Below are 10,277 nucleotides of genomic sequence, written 5' to 3'. Positions count from 1 at the left end.
GAAAGAAATATTCACAGCTAAAGACTAGTTTGTTCCCTCCCTTCTGCGGTCCAGCTCTAAGACTGAGTTTTATTCCCTGATTTACTGGTACAAATCCCATTACAATCCGTGAGACATGTGAACTCCTATCCGGGGTGGCAAATCTGAGTACCAACTGCGTTACCAGAGTTGCAAGCACTGGAGAAGGGAAAAGGAGTAGAAGAGACAAACATTGAGAAAAAGTGTGTAAAGTGATATTATGTTATTAAAACATCACATCAGAAATAAACAGAACATAAACCAAAAAAAAAGGTTTTAACCAGCTTGAACTTTTTTTTTTTTTTTTTAAGTTTCAAATTGACCCAAAGCAAAAACTTACATTACAAAGGAAGAACAAAATACATTATGATATCGGTAACACAGAGTTGCATGGAAGCTAGATTTGTGGGCAGGTTGTAAATTGCTCTTGTCACAATGACATTGTGGGCTCTGGACAGATTTAACTGAGAGAGTTAGGATCCAAAATTTTTCATCTAGTCCAGGTCCACCCTGGTAACATGCTACATATTCTCTTTGCTTCAGGGTATGCGTCTGACAAGTCTGTCCAGATGGGTTCTCTTACTATTGCCAACTAGAGCCAGAAAACTAAATTTTCCACATGATCCCAAGGAAGCCAGAGTTATTCCAAGCATGAGTGATAATGAATTTAAAAAAATCCCAAAAAACAAAAACAAAAAACACTCAAGAGCTTTTCAAACTAACAAGCATTGTCTATAATGTAAATAGTTTAGAAATATGGTAATTAAATAATCTAAAAAACACTCTTACTCTGCTGTACATTTATAAACATAAATATTTACAAAAACTTTCTGCTTTGTTTTAAAGGATGAGGTTTGCAGTTTGTTAATGATCAGAGTCTTTTACTCATATTGTTTCTTTGGTGTATTTGCCAATTTTTAAGGTTTATTACAAGTGTTCAACTGTGAATTTTAAGGTAATGGAACTAGGCTACATAACAAATTTATATTATGCACTTATCATTCCACATTCTAGTCCAAACGAAAAAAAGTTGAGTTTGTTTTTCAAAGTATTTGTGCACAATATTCAAAATAAAGAAAATGACCAAATTCCCCATTACTGAAGTTTGGGTAGGATTAATGATGAATAAACTCTTGCACTTCTCTCCCTCGAGCACAGGGGTAACTCGGAACAGCCAACAGCTCAGAGCTACGCGTGTGCTGTAGTGCTTTGCTGAATCAAGGTCGGAGAAACCAACTACAAGAGATGGTTTAGCTTCGTAAGAAAGGATGAGGGCTTCCCCCTGCCTTAGGGAGGGGAAAGAGGATGGGATGGAAATGAATTTAAAAGAACGGCTTTTTACTGGCCTGAAATGCATGTGTGCTCCCTTTAGATGTCAGTTACTCAAAAGAAATATCCAAAAAACAAACCTCAAACAATAAATAATGGAATTACACGTTTCTTCATTAAATAGCATTTTTGTTACCAACAAAGTCTTCCATAATTTTCTTCAGTCACAGCAACAGACAGAACAAATAATTTGCCTTAATATAGGTTGCAACTAAAATATACTCTAGATTACCTTAGAAAATATTACTGTAAAAATTCAGTGGGGAAGGACATTGGTTTAGACCAACTTACAAATGTAGTGAACAATATTAAGGATTAAAAAAAACAACAACAACAACAACAAAAAAAACAGAAACAGAAACAAGAAACCCACAACATTAAGGTTCTGATTTCATTTCACAAAACTGAAGACTCAAGCTTAAAACTTGCCAGTCAACTCTTCACTTTTGTCATCGTGTCTCAGTACCGCCGAGGTTTAAAGATCTTAACGGCTGATGCTTCCTGCTTCGATAAAAGCTGGCAGACACCATCACGCACGCATGCTCTCACGCACCTTCCCCACGCTCTCGGCTTGCTGCCTCTACAGTGCTACCACCATTACGCACGACCTGGAGGAAGCACTGTAAAGACGGGAGCTCTGCCGCCCGGGGTGACCGACGCACGGGCTGCACGGTGTTAGGAGCGGACGTACTGGCTTCCTACGTGCTGCTGTGACATTAACTTCTGGTCACTGCTGAAGCTGGCTGGACTTGAACCGATATGAGTTGGAGAGAAAAAGGTTCAATATCCCATTACCAATCCTCTGAGCCAGCAATCTCCAAAATCACTATTGTTTGGAAACCTGATGCAACGTCAGGCACAATAGGAAGAGCGAATCCTCCTCGCTTGCCACAGCTCCAGTGTATCCATTACTAGTGATAAGATTTGTGTTTGAGGAACTGCAATCCAGGGTTATAAAAAATTAAAAGGAATTAGTATCGTTAAATAATATGAGTATACTTGCTTCCCTTTTTCATACTTTTAATATTAAATATTTTGAAAGTGACAGTGTTAAAATTAAAAGCCACCACCGTTCCTTTCATCTCACCGCTGCCGTTGATACAACTGGTACAAAAGCACTCTTGATATTAGAGAGGCTCTTGAGGAGCCAGTAGGATGGCAAAACAAATGTAAAAGACAGTGGCAAGAACCTTACGACGAATCCACAATCCCTTGAAAATTAGGAGAGGGAAACAATTGCAGATTTTGGCCCACTTTTTTCATGGCAAGAACGGTGTTTTTATCATTGGAAACAAAACTCTTTAACAGATCTTTTTAATACCTATTATGAAAAACACATTCAGGAGCCAAATTTCAGTACTGCTTGCAGTTGCTGCTTTCAGATTAATAAGAAACCACTTACTGTTTGCAAAATTTAAAATTTTAATATGAAGGGGACTTTTCTTGTTAGTGCACATAAAAGATGAAAATTAGTAAGTTATGTGCACTTTCCACTCTCTAACCTGAAGCAAATTGAATTTCTGAAGGGGGAAAAAACCATCACTGCCTTTAAAGTAAAAGGGTTTAGGCCAATTTCTTTTTTTTTCTTTTCTTTTTTTTCCAAATGGACACAATTTGTCGGAGAACCCGTAGATAAAATTTCAACTAAAAGTGAAATAAAGCAGGCTATACATTCATGAAATTCCGGGATTAATAATGAACAGCAATTGCTGCATCATTATAGCAATATCATATCAACACTACAGTGAGGCAGCAGTTCCTATTCTTACAAATAATGTACTGAGACTAAATGAGGAATAGTGTGTGGGGGGGAATCACACATAAAGGGAAAATACATCAGAAAGATTATTGCACAGGAGGCACTGTATGAGAAACAGAATACATTGGCTTCAAAAATCTAAATTTGTGTACTCTTAAGTTAATGTAAAAAATACAGAGGCTATGCCTCTGTGTAGTGTACTGTCACTGTTAAAAATAGACTTACAAACAGCCGCCCATTTTATAGGGAATGTCAGGAAAGCAGAGGGCCCGAATTTTATCGGCATCCAAACTACAGTATTTAGGAAGAGAATAATACAAAAAGAGTCAAGGCTTACGCCTATGAATTGAACAGGGTACCTGCATTTGTTTTAAATTTCCAAGTGACATTTGAATGGTACTCCAGGACATGTTGTTTACCAACTCTACCCTCTATCCTGCAAAAACATACAGCCAGGTGGAGACTTACAGCTACAAGAGCCTCAACATGGCCCTGAAGATCTTCCTATAGGTATCCTTTTGCAGGACTGGTGCCTTGGTTTCCAGACTTTATTTTGTTTAACAATTGCTCAGCATGCCAATTCGAACCAATCACTTCCCTTGAAAGGCTATTTTCCATCTCCACTGCAAGTCTGCACACTTAATTTGAAAACAAACAAACAAAAAACCAACAGCAATTTTTAAAATGTAATATTGTATAGAAAGCTTGGACCTTGTAAACTTGGACCAAGAAACCAAAAATTAAGACCTTCTAGCATGTGGTATAAAAAACCCAAGGAAGTGTATACCTGCCTTCTGACTTCACAGAAAAATCAGAACTTGCATAGGATATACTTTGTGCAAGGCAACAAGCCTCTTAAGTATCTGGAATATAACTAATCTTGCTCAGAGTTCTTCTCTTCATGGATATCAGATATCATCAAATTTGTGTTTTAAGTAGTCTTTCATGACCTTGGCAATGGGTAGTTCATCAAGTAGTTTTAGGTTTTGAAGGCCTATACACTGACGAATTTTAATTCGGCATAGATCTTGCAAGTTTCTGGGTTGTCCTGAAAAGACAAAAGGAACACATAAAAGTAAAATGATCACATTTTAAACATAATTCAAGAGAGCATTTACTTATTGAAATCACAGATGTTTTTTGCTTTCTTGGAGGAAGAGGGCAAGGGCACAGGCAGAGGAAAAATTAAAAAAGTGGGGTGCAAGTTAGCAGCTTTCTAACAAACAATAATTCAACAAAATCAAGGGATGAATCCTAAAAATGTTGACACTTATATGCAAAGAATTTTACTGACATCAGTGTAAAGTGACATTACTCATGTAAGGAGTTACGTTCATTACATTCACAYGAGGAAGCAACATGTGCTCAAGTGTTTGTAAAACAAAGGCCTAGAATAGAGTAGCTACTTTACATAACTTTTTGTGCATTTTTTTCTCTCCCTTTATCACCTGCGAAAAAGCAAACTCAGCCTTGACTCTTTTAAAACATTAAGGCAAAAATTTCTACATTCAACTGTAACAGGAAGAGGTAGTCTCCTTTGAGAGCAAGGCTTACAAGAGTCATCCAAGGATCCAGGGGCAGAGTTAAAGATTACTTTGTTTTTTTCCCCCCTCTCACCTCCTTCTAATGAAAAGGCAAGGACCTTGGATGCAGCCACAACCTTGTCGAACAGAAAGAGTTGAAAATATGAGTTAACCACTGTTCACCGAGGAAACGCTTTTCTGATATTGCATGAACTTAAGGTCAAAAATGGTCCCCCATGCCACGTAGCATAATAAAGGCTAATCCAGCCTTGTCTCAGAAAGCAGCCAGTAATGGATCCCAAGGAAGGAGGAGGGGAAAAAAAGAAAAAAMCCCAGAACAACAGACATTGAGAAATCCTGTCCCAATACATCCTTCTAGCTTTCAGCACCRRWGGCTTTGGGCCTTCCTAAACCAGCGACTSCACACAGATCAATGTCTTTACTAGCCATGAATGCGTGCCCTCTGCAAATCTGCCCAATGTTTTCTGCACCCATTCATACTTTCAGTATCCAAAACATCCTGTGGCAACAAATTTCACAATATAATTAGGCGTTGGCCGGAAAACTACAAAGTACTTGTATTTATTTTAGATCTCCTTCCTGATCACTTCACCAAGTGCCTAGCATTCTTCGAGTTACGAGGCCTAATGAAGAATCGTTCTCACGCCAGTCCTGACTTTACATACCTTTACATTATTCGCCTTCTGCCACTCCTGCCTGGTACCTCTTTTCAAAGCTGAAGACTTTAGTCTATTTAATCTCGTCCTACGGAAGCCACTCCAAAACCGGGACCAAGCTAGCTGCCCTCCTTCATGCTTGTCCTCATCCTACGGTATCTTTACGGAGGTTATACCGATATCACGCGGCGCATGTGCTAGTCAGTGTTTTGATCATTRCCTTGTGTGTGTCATGGTCTAAACCTGAAAAATGGGCCTAAACAGTTRTGTCACCAGATGACTGCGCGAGTGGAAACAACGCAATGAATGGTGTAGGTGCTTTGGCYGATACCAATATAATCCGTCGCCAATGGAGCAGGTTGCTGCAATCTTTTACTATCTACGTAGTTGTTAATGGCAAAAGATACCGCTTGCTTTTGAGAAGGAAGGCATGGGGATTTAACCGAGCTGACTGTCCGAATCCATCATTTTCTTTAAAAAGGTGGACGAAACAACAAAAGCGAATTTAAGTAACTCAGGTGGCCGTTTCCAATTTGATTTCCCGAGCCGCCACCCATTAAACAAGACATTTGCAAAACAGGAAACACCTTCGCCACCGCGCGCGTGGGTTTTACGGCGAGGAGCCTGACGATGCTCTTGGCTCAGCGGGCGGCAAAGCGATGAGCGGAGAGGGAAGGGCTCCACGCGGTGCCCGCACCAGGCTGCCCGCGGGCACGGCCCCGGCAAGCCGTCCCGCCGGCCCYGGAGCTTCCCCCGGGAAGCAGCTGCCCTTCTACCACCGAAGCAGACAGCAACACGACGAGTTTATTAGACGATCCTGGTTAGAGCAAAGGCATTAYGAAATTGTTTCCTGTTTTCTGCTTCGGAAATGTCCCTATAGTGARTTCCCTTTTTTCCCTGTGTAGGTTTTCCTATAGAAATGGACTGGCAGACCTGTATATGCTTGCATTTATCCTAAACACTAATTATCTGCAGTAAGCTGGCAGAGGTAATGCATGAAATTAGTTTTAGTCTGTTTTCAAAGAAATTAGATTTGAAATTAAATAGCATGAAAAATGGAGTTTCCTTCATATCAGCTTATAATACTTTTATGATATTTATCACCAGAGTATCTAAACGTCAAATTCTTTTTAATTACATACTTCAGCCATGATGTTGTAACTTTGAATACTGATGATAAATTACTTAGTCCACTGGTGTTTTTTTTCTTAGCAAAATTTTGTTTCACCTGAAGGAATGAATTTCTACAATTCAGTAGACAACTGAACGTTCAAGTTCCAGCTACAGAAAAGTCACTTTTGGTAAGAAATCAAACAGAGGAATCTTAGGATGACAAAGAAATAGTTCTGATACTTTCAAACGTGAATGAAAGCAAGGTTCAGAAGGGAAACACCTTTTTAAAAGGTAATTGCAAACGTCAGTGTTAGAGGCTACAGAGGACTATAAATCTGTATGYACATTTTACGTATTAGAGTACACAGTAATACAGCTATGAGACAATGATTTCTGGTTTCAGAAACGAACGTCTTTAATTAACAGCCTATGTTTTGTGTGGGAGTAAAACAGAACAGACAACTTAAAATACCCAGACGAAATTGGTCATCGGTTAATTCAAAAAGACCTGATTATCAAATGTATGACATTTTCCCCTGATAAGCCTAAAAATATTTCCTGGGAATGTGCTAACAATGAACATTTCCAGTGTTAAGCACCAGTTGCTACATCTAGTGGCTGTTAGTGTCTTAGGTCATGCCTTGCAAATTCCAGGGTTATTAATGCATTTGTGATTTATTAGAAACGGTGTCTAGAGCACTTACTCATTCTTGGTTGCATCTGAATGAAAAAGAAAAAAAAATAAAGGATTACAGACCAATGTCAGTGAACCTTAGTTTGGCAAATGAAAAATGTTATTAGTAACTTGGCAAAGTAAGACAAGTTAAATGATGAATAAAGTTCTGTCTAAAAAYGATTAGGAAGTAACAACTTTGGGTTACATCCTGCATCACAAGTTTGGAAAGATGTTTAAGCAAATAAGCTAGAGAAGAAAGGAATTAAGAAAATAGAAAGCGCAAAAGGTAAGATTGACCAAATTACCACCGTTGTGCAACATGGCAACACAAAAATAGTTCTAGTAGTTATCCAATGTCAAAGGGACACCTCAGTTACCGCAATGCTGTCATGCTGGAGCGGTTAGTTTTTTGTCGGATTTTTATATAACTCTGGTTACAACTACGGCAGCAAACACTGGCAGTTGCTGGAGAGCTGCAGGTTAGCTAACGTGCTCGCCTGAACAAGTTAGATGCTTCAGTATATTTATTTTGCAAGCTTTATAGCAATAATCAAATAAATTAGAAGTATTAATTACTGGAACAGAAAAGGAGATCTCTATATTTCATCTGTGTCTTCCACAGCTACGGCATGTGCCATAATGGAAAGCACAAAGCCCCACCAAAACACTTTTTGTGTATAGTTTTCCAAACATGACAGAACAGTTTCTTCCCTACAGAAGAAATTATGTGAGAAAAAAAAAATATATATATAAAATAGAGGGCTATTGCTTTCCAATTTTATTCTCTCTACAAGCAGCAGACTCAAATATGTATGAAATCTAACATTTTCCTAACTCAGTTCAACAGATCACAAAACAATTTCCAGAATTTCTTTCCTTAAATAATCTTAAATAATTCAAAGCAATTATTTCCTTCAATAACAAAATAAACTTTTTCCCTATTATTTTTAATAGATTGGCCTTTTCTGTTAAAACAAGGGGAAAAATAATGTGTTTTAACTGCGAGAAATTGTTACAATTAATCCTGCATTTCCACTCACTACTTTATCCCTTCTCCTTTTTCAATTTTAAGATTTTCTGCTATTTTCTTTGGCAGTTTGTTGTTCTATCCCAAGGACAGAGAGGCTGTTTCAAACAGAGCTAGTCTCTGTTTAAGCCCCAGGTTCAGTCACGGAAGTTAGAAGTCACGGTACTGCTCATTATATCCTACAATAATTTACCACCAGGCTCAATTTTAAYATAGTTAAACTTGGGCCTTTTTTTTAAATAGTAGAGCACAAACAATTTCTCTAACATCTGTACGCATTAGTTACAAGAGTTGGAAGGGACGAGGTAAACAGTAATCTTTAAAGCTCTTTAAAAAAAAATCACGGAGTAAAAGGTTCCCGATTTTTGCTGTAGAACATTGCAATAGTTTATTTCCAGCCCTCCTACATGAYAAACCAGCCAAGTTTTTCTTTTAAAACGTGCACGTAAGAGCTGTAAATAGAGGAACGCTGACAGCTTTGTAAAGGGGACGTTTACAAAACAAGGCAAGTCCAATTTGCACCGAACGGGATCGCTGGAAGTTTTTATTTTTGTGAATGCCGTACCATTAAGTTTCATCTCACATCAGTCCACTGAACACTAATTAGATGGATGCGATTGGAATCTCTCCCCAGCATATTATTTATTCGCCAGGAGCACACAGATTTTAGGAGATTTTTTTCCTAGTGATCAAGATCTGAGGAAATCGCATCTCAGACTTCAGGCAAAAGAGACACTGATGAGAACCGAGGGGAATACACGGCTTTGTGACGGCCACGCTGCAAAACGATATGCCATTCAGAGCACTTTTAATTAAAACTTGAAAAACGCTAGGCTTCTTTAACAAACGCTAGTAATTCTTGCCTTGTATTTGTGTAATTTGCACTTACCAGAGATCTTTCGGATGAAACACCCTATTTTTCTAGGGAGGGCACACTACTGAACAGGGACACGTGCACAGGAATACTCACACAATTCCTCCACGGACAYGGTCCTCAAGAGCACAATACTTGAGCTCACCCAACAATTTTATATTTAAGGATCATTAAGGCATAATATTTAGAGCTAGCCCCTCTGAAAACAAAGATGTTTAAGGATGGCCTCACTCACTTTTAAGAAAAAGGGATCCAAATATTGTAAGAGTACAGTGAGGGAACCCCCAACCACTGTCCTCCACTAGAAGATATGAGGACATCTGCACAAAGCAAAGAAATCATGGACTGACCTGTTCTGTTACCCAAGAGAAAACTTAAGAGTAACTGAAATTAATGTGTTCATAGGCTGTTGGACAATTCTCTCCCTAATGTTTTGTTCCACTTACTTAAAAAAACATCCTTATAAAAGCTAACAAGCAGCGTCATTGGCTTCCCATGGATAGGCAATTTCTGAAGAAGTTAGAAAATAAAAAAAGAAATGTCAGTTTTATATTTGGGAATCCGCCCACAGTTTTCTTTGCAATATTAATACATTTCTTTAGAAACAGCTTACAGCAGTATTTCTCAAACTGAGCCTCTGATTCCCCTGAGAATTGTGAAAGGCTGAAAACAGCAGCAAGAAACCATTTAGTAGTTTCTTTTTAGCTACAAAGGAAACTTAAATAAAAGTTTTGTGAAACATTAAAAAAAAAAWTTTTGAAACCAGGCTGACTTATAGCTGGCAACAGCTCAGTTCCTCTAGGACACAGGAATAAATATTTCCTCTACAGCTAACTAAGAATCCAGTTTTATTCCACAACTGTGGAGGAACTGAGCTGCTGCCGGAAACCGAAGTTAGTTAAGAATTCACTGGTTTTGGGGGTAAAAAGGGTCATGGAGACCAGAGAAGTTCAAAAGGGGGTCATAATCACACACACACACACACGATGTAAAGAACTAACTTATCAACTGGAACCTCACATTCAAAAAGCCACCAGCATGGGCTAACACACACTCCACCAGCCGAGCAAGACGCTGATGAAGTTGCATGATTGAACAGGGTCATGCTGAAAGGCTGCAAGCACCTAGCACACTGCTGCTGCGGAGCTGAGGAGGAATTCAGTCCTTCAGTTCAGCCAGAGCAGGTCCTCAACAGTTTAAAGACTCCAGTTTCTTGTACCCTAGTTTTTTTTTTAAAAAAAAAAACAAGAGCTAAATAACTACCAAAAGTATTTGGTTTTG

General features: G+C 38.6%; 1 protein-coding gene across 4 annotated transcripts in view; it reads right to left on the bottom strand.

Moving 5' to 3' along the window:
* Positions 1-226: 226 nt before the first annotated feature.
* The window catches only part of ASB7 (ankyrin repeat and SOCS box containing 7), a 32,649-nt gene continuing 22,598 nt past the window's right edge, over positions 227-10,277 (bottom strand). For all 4 annotated transcript variants that reach the window (XM_026073949.1, XM_026073939.1, XM_026073959.1 and 1 more), the window contains one exon: positions 227-4,154. In XM_026073949.1, the coding sequence (XP_025929734.1) occupies positions 4,015-4,154 (140 nt within the window). In that variant the 3' untranslated portion in view covers positions 227-4,014. The remainder of the gene's footprint in view (positions 4,155-10,277) is intronic.

This window comes from Apteryx rowi, unplaced genomic scaffold (genome assembly GCF_003343035.1).
Source record: "Apteryx rowi isolate R43461 unplaced genomic scaffold, aptRow1 scaffold_11, whole genome shotgun sequence".
NCBI classification, from domain to species: Eukaryota; Metazoa; Chordata; class Aves; order Apterygiformes; family Apterygidae; genus Apteryx; species Apteryx rowi.
Note: the sequence above shows the minus strand (reverse complement) of the source record. Positions and strands in the feature narration are given on the sequence as shown.